This window comes from Puntigrus tetrazona, chromosome 25 (assembly GCF_018831695.1).
Source record: "Puntigrus tetrazona isolate hp1 chromosome 25, ASM1883169v1, whole genome shotgun sequence".
Classification (NCBI taxonomy): Eukaryota; Metazoa; Chordata; class Actinopteri; order Cypriniformes; family Cyprinidae; genus Puntigrus; species Puntigrus tetrazona.
Window position 1 is genome coordinate 16,013,925 of NC_056723.1, and position 19,563 is coordinate 16,033,487.

General features: G+C 37.0%; 1 protein-coding gene across 5 annotated transcripts in view; it reads right to left on the reverse strand.

Annotated features, from left to right (window-relative positions):
* Window positions 1-251: 251 nt before the first annotated feature.
* The window catches only part of LOC122331055 (BTG3 associated nuclear protein), a 37,189-nt gene continuing 17,877 nt past the window's right edge, over window positions 252-19,563 (reverse strand). For all 5 annotated transcript variants that reach the window (XM_043228496.1, XM_043228492.1, XM_043228494.1 and 2 more), the window contains exons 12-13: window positions 7,289-7,429; window positions 252-1,243 (exon numbers count right to left, since the gene is read on the reverse strand). In XM_043228496.1, the coding sequence (XP_043084431.1) occupies window positions 1,133-1,243; window positions 7,289-7,429 (252 nt within the window). In that variant the 3' untranslated portion in view covers window positions 252-1,132. The remainder of the gene's footprint in view (window positions 1,244-7,288; window positions 7,430-19,563) is intronic.

The following is a 19,563-nucleotide window of genomic DNA, read 5'->3' on the forward strand; positions in this document are numbered from 1 at the left end:
TAATTTTTTCATCATTTTATTCCAAAAACTCTGTTCAACCGTGTTATGTTCTGTTAATAAGTTGACAAAAGCATGTTTGAATCATAATTACAAGGAATATTGCAACTGAATCCAAATGACTCTATTATGAATATCTATTCGTTATATTTCAAACCTTTTTTTCCCATTTCATTTGGTAATTTTTATTCTATATATGACATTTTGCTGAAATTTTGCCAATGACGATTGTCGTTTTTTACTTGAGACACTTATTTCAAAACAAAGGTAATTTATTCAGTTTGAACAAATCCTTCATACACAAATATATGTATATATATTATATATATATATATATATGAAAAAGAACATATTTCATATACATTAACACAGTTCACTGTCGTCTTCTTCCTGTGTTTTCGTAAACTGCTCTACAAAAGCTCCACAAAACTTTCAGTAGTTTATTTTTTTTTTCTGTACAATAATGTTATATGAAACAAAAAATATTTAGACTAACCATTATGAAAACAAATTGATAATTGATGAATGAAGACAGGCGGCCCTCAAATAAACCCCCAGATCTTCACCAATACAAACACACGCACACACACACACACACACACACACACACACACACACACGCTCGCAAACTTCACAAAAGGGTCGCAAAACGGAAAAATCTTGGATTATATCACATTTTACACCGCTGCTTTTTTGAAATATCATATAAGCAAAAGTCTACAAAGTGTTACGTATTAAAAATGACACTTGTGACCGGTTTAAACTCAGTAACTCGGCCGTCTGCTCGTATGTCCAGTTAAACATGCTTGATCCTTGTGTATGAGGTACTTCAGACAGACCGGAGAGGAGAAAGCCTTCTGTTCTTTTCTTTTTTTGTTCATTGCTTATACATTGCTAAGCAGACTGGACGCCGTGACTGGTTTTGGTGGGACGGTCCAGCAGTTTCCATACAAGCTGACATGTTACAACAAATTGTATTTGTTTTCGTTGGAAGCGGTCAAAAATTGCTGAGTGAAGGCGGTGGTTTTTTAGATAATGTGAGGTTGAGTGGCCACGCTCCTCGGGTTCGCCCTCTCCTTGACGCTTTAGCCGAATATCTTTGTTTACACACACATGAGGAGTTAGCATGAGCGTCTCAAGTGCCTGGCATCTGGATCTGAACCACCTCTCCGTTCTCGGCTTGCTGGAGCTGAATGGCTTCCTTCACGTCCATCTCCGTCTGCAGAGCTGGAGTCAGAGCTTCAGCCTGAGAAACAAAAACATATTTTTCGTCATTAGAAATCCAAAACCAACTGCATATATACGTCGTACGTTTCATACGACCTGATCCTTTAAAAACTGTGCAGAGACAAAGATTCATATGCGGGATAAACATTGCTTGTGGTAACTGCAGTGTATTTTGTGAAGTAATCTTAATTTTATTGATTGCGAGATTAAAAATATGAAAAATGTCACAAGAAATAAAGTTACCTCGCCATAACTGGGGAAAAATAGATTACATTTATTTATTTTACTTATATATATATATATATATATATATCTCTGTGTGTGTGTGTGTGTGTCTGGGCTGTCAAACAATTAATCGTGATTAATCACATCCAAAATAAAAGTATTTGTTTACATAATAATAATATGCGTGTGCACGTTATGTATATGTAACTATACACACATACAACATATATTATGAAAATATTTACATGTATATAGTTCATATAGAAATATATTTCATACATAATTTTGGTTTCTAAAAATAATTTTTCCTAAATATATGCATTCATGTGTGTGTACTATTACATAAACAAAAACTTATTTTGGATGCAATTATGCAGCACTATTTATGTTTGTTTTTACTGAGACAATTCTAGAACCACTAAAAAAAATATATATATATATATATATATATATATATATATATATATATAGCATAAAATCAGACTGGAATAATGAAACAAACAACAACAAAAAACTAATTTGAATTGCAATGTTTTGACTTTTTTTTATGAAACGCAGTCTTGGTAAACAAAACAGTCTTTTCTTTAAAAGAAATACATAAGAATTGAAATGTAAAAAAATAAAAAAATATAAAACTTTATTTTAGGCAAGGTTGCCTCTCTACAATCCATGTAAATTTATTTAAATAAATGTACTTAAATACATTAAATGTATTTAATCTTCCCCTGAAGTCAAGTAACGTTCTTAAGCGTTATACTTTTTTTTTTTTTATTCAGTTTTTGTTTTATTTGACAATTGCTTTTCCTCTGATACGGAGTTCTAATACTGAAATACCCGGCATATAGAAAGTTGACCGAACAGCTAGACAAATGAAGTTCATATTGACAGTATATCTTGGATATACACCCAAATGAATTCTTGGCATTAAAAGAAACACCACTGAACACGTTCTGAAGTGTCTGTTTGATTAAGAAACCATATATAATCGAATCCCTGTCAGTCAGCCGATACACATCTATCGCCGAGCGGTATATCCCATCATTCGCCCAGGCTTAATACGTCCAGATCTACCAGAACCGACCGAGGCAGTGAAAGCAGGCAAACACAACCTTGACAGGTGTACAGATTGACACAAAGACCGAGACGGCATCAAGAGACGGGTCAGACGAAGGCTACACTTTATCTCAGTCGGCGAAATGAAAACACTCCCTCAAAAAAAAAAAAAAAAAAAAAAAAGGGTAGAGGGAGTGATACAGGGGGAGACGACGCAGGATGAGTCACTTCAGAGCCTGAGCAGTGAGTCATTTCTTCCTCGACACGCGCCAGATGAACAGACCGCACACCTGCGCGGTGCAAAGCTCAAACTGTACTCAAAGACACGGCTCTTAAAACACAGCCCGCCCGATACGTTCATCTGAACCCGAGTGCAGACTCCTCGGGGGCTCCACAAGAGGGCACTCGTTAGAGCCGGCGGATCGAATCGCTTTCAGACAGCTCCGAAGCTCGGTGCACAGAGAACAGAGCTCCCCCGGGCCGGAAACATCTCTTCATTTTTATCTGCGGCGATCGAATGTGCGTTATGGAAGCTATTAAATGAAAAACTGAAGGGGCGTGTTTCGTGAAAAATGGCTGTAAACACTACCACATGTTTCGCGCAGCAGATGAGAGCGATTGAAATAATCCTGAAACTCACATAGGAAGAAGCGCCGGTCGATCTGTGCATCGGCTGTCTCAAATCATTCCGCTCGAAATTCAATGATTCAAGTGAATGAGTCGACTTTACTATAGTTCGAAGCATTAGATGTCATTTCCGTGCTTCTTAGCTCAAGTAGGTTGCAATGGGTCAATAAAGTAAAAATGTTTTCTTATTTTAATTTAACTTTAGTTTTTTTTTTTGGTGATCACCAATTTTATGTGCACATTTTTCCCTCAGATCCACTAATGTTCTTTTATGTTTGTTTGTTTTAATGTGTTTGTAATTATTACATTTTTATTTGTCCCTGATTCCCAATTGATATGCACTTAAAACGTTATTTAGTTTAATTCACAATCTTTCTCTTAGAACCACTAATGTTCCTTTTATTTTTGTTTGCTAAAAATAAATAATAATAATTATATTTAAATTTTTGTCCCGATGTCCACTTAGTATGCACTTAAAACATTTATTTAAATTTACTTGGATTTTCTTCTTAGATCCACTAATGTTCTTTTTACGTTTGTTTATTTTAATGTTTTTATAATCATTATAACTTTATTTTTGTCAATGGTGTCTACATAAAATGCACTTAAAAATTAAATTTAAATAAAATAAAATCCAACATTACTCTTATTTTATTTTATTTTTTTAATTGTAGATTTATTTATTTTTCATTTGAATTCTTCCTTGAGGTGCACTAATGTTCTTTTTATTTTATTATTATTATTATTATTAATACTTTTTGTAATCATGATATTTTAAGTTTGTCCCCATTATTTACTTAAAATCCAAATATATGATATGTAAGTTAATATGTATATATTATATTTAATTTAATTTGTTTTTCTCACCTCATTTAATTTCTACAATTAGTAATGTTATTACAATTTAATTTAAATGTAATTTATTTTCCGTATCTTTTGACACAGTCTTCGTGGCTAAAATAAATGCATAAAAAAAATACAATTAAAGACCGTTTAAATATCAAATCAAATCCATGCATGTATGTAAACACTCTACCCAGATTTTTTTAATACAAATACATATCATCTTTATGCAGGCTGCAATATAGGGGTTTTTTTAAGAGAAAATGTTGTTAAATTTTGATCTAAAAAAACAGAGCAAGATATTAAACATCCAAGAACTGATTTACATGTAAACAAACTTCCCACCAAATCATTTCTCCAAAAACAGCAGGTAGTTGTTCAGTTCTCTAACTTCAGCACAGCTCCACTGAGTGAGCTCATGCCATAATCCATATTCATTTCCTCTGACAGCTGCTTATTTTATCCCCGTGTCACAATGACAGGTGGTTTGTCACAAAGCGGCAGTAATCTATAATCGATTCGCGGAGATTAACTCACTTGATTGCGTCAAATGTTGCGCATGCCTTGCTCCGTTTAAGCATCAAAGTCCATTAACAACTTTCCAGCGGCTTTGATGTGTACAGTATAATTGCGGAGCCGATCTGGAAGGGGTCCGGACCACCAAAGAAAGCGACAAGTGAGGCTAGAGGTAAATCTAAGACCCCTCTGATGGGGTCTGGGTGGGCAGGCAGTCATCAAGCCGTTCCCACAAACTGCTTTCTGGGGTTCGCTACGGCCTGCCTAGACAGAGATGACACGCTACATACTTGAAGGTCGGCCAAAACGCAGAAAAAGAAAGATGCGGGTCAATCAGATTTTAAAAAAAAAGCCGTACAACGAAACAAATTTTCCCCGTCCAATGAAAGAACGCACTTCAAAGAGAGGACGGGGAAACATTTGTTTGTTTATCATGGCATTTGTTTACAGCGGAGCATAGAGAAGGGGAGGGGCTTGCAGATAAGCGGTCTTGGTGATGTCATCGGTAAAGGAAAGTCGGTTAGATGACTTTTGAATTAACGTGCGATGATGAATCGCGTACGAAGCGCATTGAACAAAGCACCGATTTTTAAGCAGGAAATGCCCTTTAAGACTATTTAAACCATAAGTGCCCAAAGGTCTAGAGAGGTTTCAGTTACACCAGTTCAACCACTTTAAAGGGCAACTGTGGTAAAGGCCTCGTCCCCCTCCCCGTTACCAAATAGCTCGCATTCCCGCACTCACAAAAGCCATATTGGGGGTGCGTGCTAGTGGCGTAAGCGTCTGTGAAGTGTTCGAGAACACATTTTCAAAAAATGTAAGAGGGATGTTCACAACAAAGGGGCTTTGAAAAGCTGGATGTTCTCATTGTTAGTTTTACACCATTTTTCACTGAATATATTTTCATTTAGTCAATGTGTCATATTCATTCGTTATAGTCCGCTTCACCCGATTTTATTTGCTGGTAACGTACAAAATGACAAAAACGCGCGTCGAACCGGATGTTTCTAACCGGTGACATTTTTATTTAGTCATTCAGCGGATGCTTTTATCTATTAAGCGGCTAACAAATGAGGAAAATAGAAAAAAAACATCATAACCGACAAGAGCCAACATTTAAAAAAAATTAAACATTAATTTTTAGCACTGATTTCCATTTAGATTTTAATATATTAATTTTTATTTGATCTTTTTTCTTTAATTTCCAGATTTTCCATGACATTGGCAAACTTGTTTGTAACATTTTGAAACGCTTACAAAATGCATGATTCCTGTCCTAAAAATGTATAAATAGTGTACTTTCAGTGTCTTGCAGCGTTAATTATATATATTAAAGCGCCAGCTGTATACACTAAAGGAATAGTTCACTCATAAATTAAGAATTAGATAAATTTGCTACTTCGTCTGAATAGATTTAGAGTAATTTATCGTTGCATCATTTGCTCACCAATGGATGCTCTGCGGTGAACGGGAGTCCAAACAGCTGATACAAGTCCATAATTCATTACTCCTCCAGTGAAAATGTCCTCCTATTGTCAACTTGCATGCAAATCCACCAATATATTTGTTTAGAAGGGTTTTTTCGCTTGTAAACAGCGCTTGATCTGTGCATAATTCTCTCTTGATTCAGATGAGACTACTTTTACACTTAAGAACGCATTATTATGAATTATAGACTCATATTTCAACCAAAAGCAACAGTTTCATGATAAAAATGAATTTGTTTCTTACAAACACGCCACTTGCCTCATCACAAGACATTAACCGGTCCACCGAGTGGTGTGGGTTATTGTGGTGTTTTTATCAGCTGTTTGGACTCCGACGGCACCCATTCACTGCAGAGCATCCACTGGTGAGCAAGCGATGTAATGCTAAACAAACTCGTCTTGGACGGCCTGAGCAAACGTTCGGCTTAATTTAATTCTTGGGTGAACTATTTATTTGAAACCATTTTATTCTCGTAGTTTTTTTGGCCAACCAAAATTTGACCCGCTAATTTCCCATTGCGAGGTTTAACTGATTGCTCTTTGTTTCTCTTTTTTGAAGACAGAAACGTAAAAGCAGATGTCAAATATACAAGTCAAATTGTGCCTGCGCTCCTCAACCCAGCTTGGAGCCTCGCGTGAATCAAACACGTGAGAGCAGCCCGGGGAAATGTGGCGACCTGTAATGACTGTCGAACCTCTAAATGCGTTTGAATATGCGTGCACGCCATATAGCGGCCCCCGAAACGGCATCATGGGGAAGTGATTAGAGTAAAAACACACATCAAGGACCGTTTGAGCATGTTGAGAACTTGATGTAGAGCATGAGATGGAAAAGAGGGATAAAAACCAGAAAATAGACAGGGAGGAAAAGGACAACTAAGGGCTATTTATTATTCCGAGGAAAAACAAACTGATCAGGGTTGCTGATTAGCCGAAAGTGAGAGCGGAGAGCAGGTTAAAATCACTGCCTACAATTTCTAGAAAGAACACATGGGGTGAGAGAGAGTTTGAATATATATATATATATATATATATATATATATATATATATATATATATATATATATATATATATATATATATATATCATATATATGTATATTTATTGGTCACTACGCCACCCAGCGGCATTGGCGCAGAATTGCCGCCCACCCCAAACTGCGCAACGCCGCTAACCATTTTGAGTCGCAAAACTCTCCTCCCTCAAATAAAACAGCTGTACGCCGTAGATAATGTTGACAGCACTGATGAAAACGTTATTACAGTAAGCTGTGATGGTGTGTGCGCCTGTGTGTGTTTTTGGCTCGTCTCACTTGTACTGCGCCGGTGTGGTCGGTCACCGTTCCCAGCTGGACGTATTGCACCTGAATATCGTTACCCTGGAGTGGAGAGGCGTCAACCCCGCCGGTCCCGTCGGTCGACGCCACTGCGATCAGCTGCGGCCCTCTTAGAACCTAAGAAACAGGCGGGAAAAATGAGAACATTTAAGGAAACGACTAGGTCAAACTAAGCCGAACGCTTTATTTATCTGTGGGAAAGCGCACTAGACACAACAACTGCTAAATTTCCCAACACGGCTACATGGTTGTAGTAAGAATCATGTGACTAATTTTCGGGTTACTAATGCTGTTTATACAATGGTGTTATAAAATAAATCACCAGAGCAAATATTCTTCATATGAAGAAACAAAACAAAAAAGATGAGCTCCAAATCACAGTGTGTTCGAAATATATGTCGCTAAGCTTTCTGGGTATGCAGTTACTAATTGACTTTCGTTTGTCTTAAGAGATGAAAAATAAGTGCGGTTATTGTTAATTAAAATTAAATGAAAACTGTTATAATTTTTTTTTGGTAATTCAAATGAAGCCCTAAGAAAGTATGAAATAAAAATTTGGAATTTAAAAAAATACTTTTAGAGATGAAATTACATATGTTGTCAATAATAATAACAATAATAATAATAATAATAATAATAAAGATTTTTATTTAATTCAAATGACAAAAGCAGAAGAAATAAAAAAATATTTATGGAATTAAAACTTAAACTAAAAGGAAAATTTTAAATATAAAAATAAAATTTAGTGTTTTCATATCTAGTTTATAACTGGGGAAAATAAATAAATAAAATATGATAAATAAACATTAATTAGCCAGTTGCTACATAACAAGAACAAAACACTAACAAAAAAGTAGCAAAAGACATAGAAGCTACTTGAAGAACTTGTGTGTGTCTAAAAAAGAGTGAACATCAAACTGTAATAAATTAAAAACTATAGAATAAATGTATACATTATAGACACTTCCATGACTTTTCTTAATTTATTCTTAATTACATTCTTATTTATCATATATTTTTTTGTAGGCCTGGAAATGGTTTGATTGTAGGAAACAAATGCAATCCTGAGCTGAATGGTAGTTATTCTCCACTGCTGCTGCTAGGATCAAATGTTTCTTCAAAATGTTATTTATGAGTGGAAGGTGAGATACTGATGCTAATTTGATTTTAATATGGAAATTATTCACGTCCATGATTATCTAAGTATGTTCCAATACCCTGGGTAAATGAATCACTGAGCTTTCCTTTCTAAAACTATTACCGCTTTCTTCCTTCCTTCAATCCACACTGATTGCTCCTTTCTAAACGTCCACAGCATATCCATCATCCTACTGTTTAAACAAAATTACATTTCTCACAGTTTACATTTAATCTGTTAATGTTTCCACGCATTCTATAGCTTATGCAACTGCCTTTCATAAACCTCACTAATGTGCACCTGTTTTTCAGCTCTTCTTATCACACTGTCAGGAAGTTCAAAAGTCCAACATCACTTGCAGTATGCAAACACTGTCACAAGAGTAGGAAGTCCAGTACTGAGTATTTACAATACGGTAGGCGAACAACATCTGGATGATGTGCAACATCTGCTGGATTCTGAAATATGCAACTTTGGGACACTTCGCGATCCCAAAAAGCAACTGGAGCTGAAGCCGTTCGATTCGAAAAGCCAAACCAAGAAGTCAAAAAGTAAGATCTATGATAGTTCATCGATTCGGATGCGACCCAAAGGGAGGAAATGTTTTCCATTCTCATAGTAACAAGCCAATCAGGATTGTCAGAACGCATTTTGTTTGCCTTTAAGCAACTGTTTAACTGATTTAAAGGTGCAAAACTATGTGATATAATATAAAACTGACAGCTTGAATGCTCTCGCTTGATTGCCAAGTCTGAAATTTCAATCTGGCGTTTAAGTGGTGTTGCAAATCTAATTCAAATCAAGCCAAGGATTTACCGCATTTCCTTACGCACGTGAAACTGATTCTGCATGTGTGACGCATCCAAACGCTCATCATAACAGCCTTGTGGAAGGCCTAGTTTCCAGCTGAGCTCTCACAAACACATCTCCATCCTGTGCCAACTCATGGCAAAACAGGCACATAAAAGCAAAAACACTTGCATGTTAATGCATGATCGTATACTCTCACACGTCGCGTTCGAATGCCCAAACACATCATTGATTACACATCATCTGACCGCTCAAGGCGCTCTGATGTGGTCACGATGGTTTTGGATCCTCCGGCTTTCCTTCAATTACTGGCGCTAGGCTTCAACCTGAACTGTGAGTCAGTGATTTCTCGATTGCAGCAGTTGACCGTTTCCACATGCACGGCGTTCATTCAAAAACGACCATGTGGGACGGAATTGAAATGAAACGTGAACTACAGACTAAACACTAATCGTTAATCATTACAGCTCTGCTGCGACTCCATGTGGTGACACGTCTCCGGTTCGTCGCGACAACATCAGCGCCTCGGAGCACCAGTGTGGGCATAAACAATCAAATCTGAGTCTCCCCGAGTGGGAACAGAACTGCCATGCACTCCCAATTAGGAGAGAGAAAATCTGCTGCGCTGCACAGAAATCCCACAAGAACCCCAGTTTCGGATCCAGTTCGCCTCTACCCCCCGGCCCGGATTCTAGCACAGACGATGACTTTGAAGTCGTGAGTCAGTGGCATGCTTAGATGCCCACCATGTCTCCAACGGCATGGAGAAAAGATGCCAATTTCACCACAACGACTCCTTTTTGCGAAGAGAAGATGTTGCTGCCAGTCAAATCATGGGGTAATAATTAGAGTGTATGATTCTTGGTTGGTTTGAATGGAATGAAACATTATTGAAAAATGCATATCATACATACACTGCCTTGAATGTAGCTCTTCTGTGATGAGCATTTTTATACATTTTTGAAATGGGGTTTCTATCATAATGATGAAAAACAAAGCCTTGTTTAAAAAGAAAAACTTGAAATTTAAAAAAAAGTCACATGGTGTGAATAACATGCAAACAAAAAACAACAACAAAAAAAGAACTTAACTAAACAAAAACAACAAAAAATAAACCAAATTAGAAAAAAAAATAAATAAATAAATAAAAATTATATATATATATATATATATATATATATATATATATATATAGCAAGCTAAAACCAAAACAATTGAAACAATGTAAAAAAATAAATAAAAATAAAAGAACTAAAACAAAACCAAATCAAAACATGCTAAACAAAACCTAAACAAAATCAATAATAATAATAATAATAATACTAATAATAATAATAATAAACTAAACTACAAATAAACCCAACTAAATAAAACTAATTATAAACTAAACTAAAATCATATCAGGAAATTATATCTTAGGTAGGACTCCAGACCATCATAACAGTGTTATTAAGTCTCTTAAAACTGTTTAATATTATTATTGAAATAAAATGAGTAAAATGTCAATTGGTACAGCGTCCTAAAAACCTAATGTTATTTATAAATAATTAACAGTATTTTTTTTTAAAATGCATTATTACCTTAAAAATGTTAACATTTTTTGGAAAATAATGATTGTGTACACTCACTTGTGTGGCAGGTGCAAGGAAAACATGTTATTTTTACTTGATGGCTACACAACACGACAGGCAGTGTATTAACATCTTGATCCGAAAAAATGGTATAAATGTTATTCAGAACCACATTAAAACATTTTCTTTATCATGGACACTTGTGTGTTATTGACCCACTTACTCTGGTAAACAAAGAATAGCATGCGAACAGCCAAAGGATGGCCCAGCAGGTCTTAAACACAAACACATGCACAAGCACAGAGATATGCACACACAAACATCTAAAGTTATTGGGAACTAGAGTAATTCACAGCTGAGGGATGTCTTTTTACATTTCCTGTTTCTCATACCATCATTTATCTGAACCAGAAAACTGCTAAGACACACACAGGAGGCACCAACTTAAAACTTGGATACTTTCTCATGAGGACAATCATGAAAACAATCAAATCATGAAGCATGCCGCTCACTGAGCATCCATATGACATTTTGAAACCATCCGTCAGGCCTCATAAAAGGAGGAAATGCACTTTTTCCGCATTAAAAAGTGCGTTTTGGGGATTTATCCGTTGAATAATACTTGTCAAAGCAACCACGGCTTCAACAACAGGAATTTTAAAACTGCAAGTGAGGTTTGTTTGTGTGCTCAGCTGTGCGACTTAACACAATGAGAGTTTTACAATGCTGGGAGAACGCCTGCAAACGCATAGCAATGTAAACCCGTTCTCATCGCTTGACTTCCGGCCTCACAACTGTTCTCAAGACGACTCTCCGCTCCACCGAGCATGGGAACGTGATTCCAACACAATCAAACAAAGTAAAGCTAATTCAAAACACGCATCACATCGGAGACGCTCTTGAAGTCGTCCAAAAGCTGCTACAGGTCTTGCCCAATTGTTACAAGGCTGATGTGTCACCAATCTTGGCCAGAAAAAGGTGAAATCCAGAGCTAAAGCATTCGGGGTCGAACCGGTGTGTTCGCATGAGGTCTGCTGACTTTGACAGAAATGAAAGGCCTCGTTTGAGACATTAGTTATCCGTGTTCTGTTTGTCATTAGCGAGTAAATCAAACTCTCGAAGGAAACAAGAGTAAATAACCAAGCCAGTTGTTTGCCTTCGCGCTCATGGCTGGATTGAATTCGCATTAAAAAGGTATTTGAAACTGAAATGGATCGTGCCCTTTTCTCAAGGGTCTCCATGAGCTAACCTACCCCCGTGCCCAGCCGGGTTTCTTTTGAATGCAGCCAGACTTCAAATCTGCTATCTCTATAGAGGCGAGCTGCCAAACAAAGGGTTTAAAAATTGGCAGAGCGAGTCGGGATCCGCTGTCAGCTTGGGTTGATGGGACTAAAAGCAAACAAGAAAAAAGGACCCCGAATAAATCTTTCTCTTATGTAGTAATGCTTTCAGCAGCAGAGTAGGACAGCAAACACATTGAGGAACTGGAGCAAAGACAACGAGGAACAAAACAACAGCAGCTTAATGCAAAAAACATTTAGTTTGGGGCCTTGCTGAAACATAACAACCAACTGTGCAAACACGCTGTTCCTCCCAAACTCCATTTTTCATTATCGCTGTTCTAGCATCATCTTCACTGTGTATGATTCTCAACTAGCTATAAATGATAAAAATCATGAATTGCCCCGAAAACTGTATGAAAATTGGTTACACTCTACTAATAAGTTTGATGAAATCTGCCTCTTCATGAGTTATGCAGGTTCCAAACTATTTTGGAAGAAAACTTTTTTTTTTGCACACTTCAATAACTGTGTTGTGAAAGAGGTAAGTCTCCCAGCAACATGTACAGTTCCCTCATACCCTCAAGAGCTGTCAGTATGACGAAAAAAGTCTCTCTGGAAAGGTAAACACTTCCGCCCAGTTTCTACATGAATCCAACAACTTGTGCATCTGGAGCAGGCCAGACCTAAGCCAGGACAGATGTGACGGCCTAACTGTTCTGAAAGAGAGAGAGAGAGAGGGAAATACACAGACAGAAAGAAAGAGGGCCAACAGGACGTTGGACAAACTGAGTGAACTCCTAAAACCTTTGGAGAGTCCTACATCACTTCTGCTGCAAAACCTCCCACAAACAGACAGAGGAACTTCAGAATAAAAAAAGGCTGGACAGTAAAGACGAGTCTAAATTTGTATCCAAAATCTGTTTGTTTCACCCCGACATTTAATATTATCAGGACATCTGAGGACATTTGAGCTCAACGGCTAATTCCTGTTTGATGAGTATGTGGTTGATACATTACCAAAATGTATCCACACAAACAAGCTAGTCTCATTAGATATAGTATTAGGCTTGCACGAGTATGATATCTTCTTAAACCCCAAACTATCTTCTTATTTAATTCTTTAAAAGTCAAACTTGGAGACCTTCCATCATACACAGTACTGTATCCACACCAATTTAACATTGCCTTGAGCATGGAAGCAGAAATAATTTCTAGTGGATATTTCACGTCCAAATAATTAGGCAATGGGATGACATCATTAATGTTGAAGAAATCAAAGTTTCATGAAATGCTCATGATGCTATTCAATGTGCTTTGTTTAAAAAAAAAAAAAAAAATAAAAATCACATGTCCATTCATTGGGGCCAATCTAGACCTCCACACGTGTTATGCTCTTAGTAATGTTGAAGCAATGCAGGATTTGGTAACATTTTTAATCTGTAACATTTGACATTGGCCACTGGTACTGGACAATGATCTGATTCACTAATATGTGAGAACTGAAGGAAAAGAAAAGAAAAAAAAAACATGAAAAGGAAGTTTAGCAGAGTTTTGGGATGTTTAGCAGAAATTAGGCTAGGTTGGAAAGAAGGAAGCTCAGTAGGAAGGTAAGGAAAGTTTGAAATAAAAAAGGAACCTCAGGATGTCGAAAAGAAGCTCAAATGGAACAATGCTTGCAGCAGGAAGGAAGACTAAAGGCAGGAACAAAATTCTGAACAAATCTAAAAAAGTTTATAAGAAAGCTTGAAAGAAAGATGCTTTTTGAGGAAACCTGAGACTGAAAAGAAGCCTTGAAGGTCAATAGGAGGTTGAGGAAGCGTTGAAGAAATTTGGAAGAAAGCTCAAAGAAAGGCTGCTTTAAAGGAAACTTTAAACAAAAGAAGCTTGGAAAGAAGGAAGGAAGGCCATTAGGAGGTTGGGGAAGCTCGGAAGAAATTTAGAAGGAAGCTCGAAAGAAAGGATGCTTTGAAGGAAATATGAAACGGAAAAAAATCTTAGAAGAAAGGAAGCTCAGTAGGAAGTTCGGATGGAAGGAAGCGCAGTACGAAGGTGAAGAAGATCTGCAGAAGTTTGGAAGGAAGTTTAAAAGGAAGGTAAGGAAATCTGTAATGGACAACATGAAGACAGAAAGAAAAAATGCTTCAAAGAACACAAGCTGGATGCAAGGTAGCTTGTAAAACAGGAGACAAGCTAAGAAGGATGTTAAAATGTGCCAAGAAATACTAGGAAAAATGGTACAGTCTCTTTTTTTAAAAAGCCTTCATACGAGTATGACATCCACGACTGAATTGGTGAACAACCAAATGAAACCATATTCTGTGAAAGTAAAGCTTTGCAGTTTCTCAGACTAATGGTTTGACTGCAGGCTAGATTAAAAGGGAAACAAGCACAAAATATCTTCTAGATAAATTAGCTTGACATCCTAATACTCAAATCGCTAACAACAACTTTAAATATGACCCCTGTCGAAGATTGAGATACTGCTCCTGTAGCCAAACCCATCTTTTACAGCCTATCCAAAAAGAAGGGATTAAACAGACCCTGAACAATTCGTACAACAGACGCACATCTATAAGACTCCTGATTCAAAGAGAAGACAGAATGACATAAATAACTCTATTTTACAACAAATTTATCAACACGCAGATAACCCGAGCTGCAATGCTTGTTCTCGGGAACAAAGAAATAAAGCCTCAGTATTAGTGTCAAAATGTCAATTCTTTTCTTTGTGTTGTCTTCATTATGTTTCTAATTATACTGCTGATTTGACAGGATATGGCGTATCACTCTATGTGTAAACTTGTAAAATATCTGCATGACCTTGAAACAACCTCTGTAAGGAGACACAGAGTCCAGTCCCGCCTTCAAACCTCATGTTTTTCCTCTACGTTTTCAATGTTTCCAATGGAAAGCATCTCACAGCAGCATAAATTTCGATGACTTGATGATTTTATTGCATCTTGTTCATCAGATGTTTTCACTGCATTCCAACTGGCAGTAACACAAGAGGTGAGATTCTCACGAAGATGATTCGTTGTTAATGAGGAAAGTCAAGCAATGTGATTGGTGTACTCAAATGTCCACCGATGACAAGACTTGCAGAAGGTCTATGGGAACTTGTCTCCAATAGCCTACCAAGGGATTTACTTGTGAATGTTTGCGAGAAGATCTCTGAATCCCTGCCATGTACACATTCGTTTCCAGAACGCCGCTATCACGACCCAAGACAGGCAAGAGCATCAGCAATGCTGTAAAATACAATCCCCTCCATTAGGACACAAAGATCACTGGGATCGCAAAAAGCCTTGGACCATTTCATTTAGAATATTTTGTTTTATAACCAGAGGAAAAGCCTTAAGGGTAAATTCATTTAGGAGCTTGAATTGGGACTAAAGCCTCAAGGTTGTGACAACAACTGGGCTGGAAGTTAAATCCTGGAGAATTTAGATCCTACAGCAGGTACTTAATGGATGCGAGCTCTGCGCACATCTGGTTTCAATACTGAGATAGAGGAAACTTGAAGTTCTGGATCGCAAATGGGCATAATTGCATACATACCAATATAAATATACACACATTTACAGAGGGAAAAAGTTACATCAATTGAACACACAGATGCGGCTTGTGAATGATATTCAAACTTTTGAGCTCATTTTTGTCTCATCCAAATTCAATAAAACAACAAATCCAAAAAAACAGATTAGAAACAGATCACAGTAGTCTTTCCTAACTCTTTTTACATTTGTTTGAATAAGCATGCTTAGAGTAAGTCTTTATTGGGTCTGGTTATGGTGCAGTCTGTATTTGTAGCGCTCAATGTTAGATGTGCAGATAGTGCCAATAATCCTGCTACGTAAATGTAGCAGGTTACTTTCAAAACACTGTGCTGTTTGTTTGAGCGGCCCAGCATGCCAACTGCAGACACAGTCAAAGGTCTATGGAGCAGTACTTTTATTTGATACTGTTAATGGTACATTTTAATCAGTGTGTTGGGAAATAAAACAACCTCATAGGGTTGAGTCGCTTAAAAAAAAGACAATTAAAGATTCAGATTCAGTTACAATGCCCATATTTGTTACAATGCCCAAATTACACAGTTCAATTGCTATTTATGTGCATTTTATGGCTAAAAACTCTAGATGGCGCAGGTCAATAGGTTCTAACTTAATCTGATATAATAAACACATTATTCTCATGGTGCAGCTGATTAGATTCATTTCACGTCAGCAGCCAATGAGCTTGCTGATCAACATTCACATACTTGGCTAGTGCATTCTGCAGGAGTTGTAGTGCGCTTCAGCAACCCTCCTACTTCCCCAGCTCCACATGTATGGATCTGCTATGGGGTGATTTCATGTATTTGTGGATGTATTGGCATTAGCAAGACTCAGCCTATTCTGCCAAGACCAAACACATTCATTCATTCAGTAAAAGATTCGTCAGACTGACTGTTTGCAAAACAACATGCTAAAAAATTGTCATGTTTTTCCTTCACGTTTTTCACATACAGGTGAAAACGTACTAACAAAATACAAAGCAGCTTTTTTTTGCAGTATGCACAGAAATTGGAACACTATTGTTTTCAAAAACGTGCACTATGAAACTAGTTTTAAAAAATGTGTGTTTTCAGTAAATAAATGGGTAAACTACATACGTTTTCAGTTTCTTTGCTGTGTTAATACCCCTTCAAGTGTTTTTCTGATTGATGCACTACAAGAAACAGCTTAAAGGAATAGTCCAATTTGATTTGATTAAAAATAAATATATGTTTCATGTCTTCATTTGATAATCAGAAAAAAAAAGAAAATAATTTCGGAAAAAAAAGGAAAAAATATAGGCCCTATTGTTTAAAATGTTAAAATTGAGAGTTTTGGACTTATTTTTTTCTCTCTGTGAAATAAATGTTTTTGTTATTACACAGAGAATAAAGTACCGTAAAAAGGTACAGTACTGTACCGGTACTATACTGGTTAAAATATCAAAACAGCCTGGTTACAAACTTTCTTCAAAACATCTCCCTTAGTGTTCGGCACAACAAAAAAATTCATACAGATTTAGAATTTCTTGAGGGTGAGTAAATGATGACAGAATTGTCCTTTTTTGGGTGAACTATTCCTTTAAGAGTCATTTATTCTTGAATCAGAAAACACTGGTAGTGCTACCCACACTTTTATTATTTGAACAAGCTACCACTTTCTATCACTTTTTGATTTTTAGTTACAACAGCCATAAACAGAATTTTGGTTGCTCACTTTACCTTCCTTGCCAAAATAGGCAGTACTTGGCTGCAAACAGACTCAGATACAACCACACCTCTGCAGAGCTGTTCACATATCCATTGTACTTGCCAAACATCAACTAATGCACCTGGACTTACCAACAGGAGCCAAAACTCCCTCTTCCTACTTCCATTCTTCCTATCTACCTCAAAACTGGTCAAGGAAGTGACTGGAACACTGTTCAGATCCCCAACTGGGTGCACAGCTGTGCACCATCCCCTTGTAAAAGAGAAGTAAATAAAGAACTCTTGTTCATAGAAAACACAAGGCCTGAGAGGTTTCAGAAATAAACATCTGCAACGTCTGCTCTGAAGAATTTGCGAGCACAATGTGGAACTAACCAATTGTACCAACCAAAAACAAAATCGCCTCAAACTTCAGTCTTCTCACCCTCTTCTCAACTTCTTCCCTTATCTTTCGCTCTGGAACCTCTGTAGATGTGGGGGTCAGATCAGAGGGCATCAGATAAGAGATCACCGACTGATTTAACGCGCTGTTAACACTCCTTCACTTTCTCTCATGGAAGTCTTTCATGTGCCGGCTGTGTGCGTGTTTGTTTTAGATAGTGGAAAGGGGCTAAATGATACGGCACGATAATATAGACCGACAGCCTGTAAATCAAGGGCTCTTCTCCTTGACAGAAGAGAGAACATGGCGGGCAGATGGAGATGTAAAAACTCAAATGCAATTCACAATCCCTGCTTAACCAGACAAAAGAAGGAACTATTTGCAAGAAAAGCTTTGTACAGGCCGCATCTTTCAATCCCCAATTAGTATGAAAAATACAAAATAAACATAAAACAATGTCTGAATGAAAAGTGGACTACATTCCAAACCTAATTTAAAATGTAAGTTATTTACTGCAGCTCTAAAATCAAATATGCTGTAAAGATGTTTGGTCACAGAGACATTTGACCGACCTCCAACCTGCACTATATCTGAGTTACAGTGGAGATTTTCAGTGATTAATGACTAGATCAATCAATAATTTAATGGTTTCAGAAGGCTTGAAAAATCATGCACAAACTACATGTATTACTTTCATGTTTGTTTTGTTTGCTTGTTGTTTTTTTTGCTTGATTATTAGGTAAAAAAATTAAGCCATGTGTGTTTGGAAAGACACCAGGGTGAATCAACAATGACAGAATTGTACTTTTTGGATGAATGATGTATAATAATGCCAAAAAATATTAAATACTGTGGCAAAATGCGGCCCATATGCATAATAGACAACGTCCTCTATTCTTCACTGTTTTTTTAATGCTTCTGTGGAAAGCAAACTGACACAAGAGGACCTTTGCTGGTCACTCTTTTTATGCAATTAAAATGAATCTGATTTCTCGAGAATTAAAAACAACAAAGCATCATAAAAGTGGTCCTCAAGACTCATGCGCTGTATTCCAAGTCCTGTGCAGTCATACGATAACTTCATGTGAGAAACAGAAGCAAAATGTGGTGTTGCACAGGTAATGAGAGAAGTAGCTAAGTTTGATTAGTGAGAATCTAAACTTTGATCCAGCTCATAAAATCCAGTTGGAATGATCCATTTGAGGAAACTTTAACAAAATGCCAATTTTTGAATTTGTTGTATTTATATGGCAAACCAGTGACCAGGACATTCTTCAGAATTTATCCTTCTGTGTTTTACGGAAGAAAGAAAATCAGAGGGTAAATGATGACAGAATTTCCATTGCTGTGTAAACACTTCGATATAAAGTGTTTTCGGAGCATTTATACCCCTGCAGAAAGCTTTGAGGGGACTGCAGAGCCGCGGGCTGACCTGAGGCTGAGTGGAGGATAGGCCTCCAGCTGTTTACAGGATGGAGATGAGTCGAAGCCAGATGAACCATAGCACGTGGAGATGAAAAGAGAGGAGATGGAGGAAGAGGAGGAGGAACCAGAGTGAAGAAATCCTTGGAAAGGACAAAAAGACCTGATGCAGAGAGAGATGTGGAAGTGGTCCAGGGAAATCATCTGAACGCTGTTTTAGGGCTAATGACATTTTCTTTCGCTTTCTTTCCTCTTTCTCTTTGGATTCACGTGAATGCACAGATAGATGTTGTCTAATGCATTTTTGCCATTTAGAGATTTCAGGATTTTTTTTTTTCTGTAAGTGCAAACTTTGGCGCTATAAGACTAAATATACCATCGTATCTACAATCATCTGGGA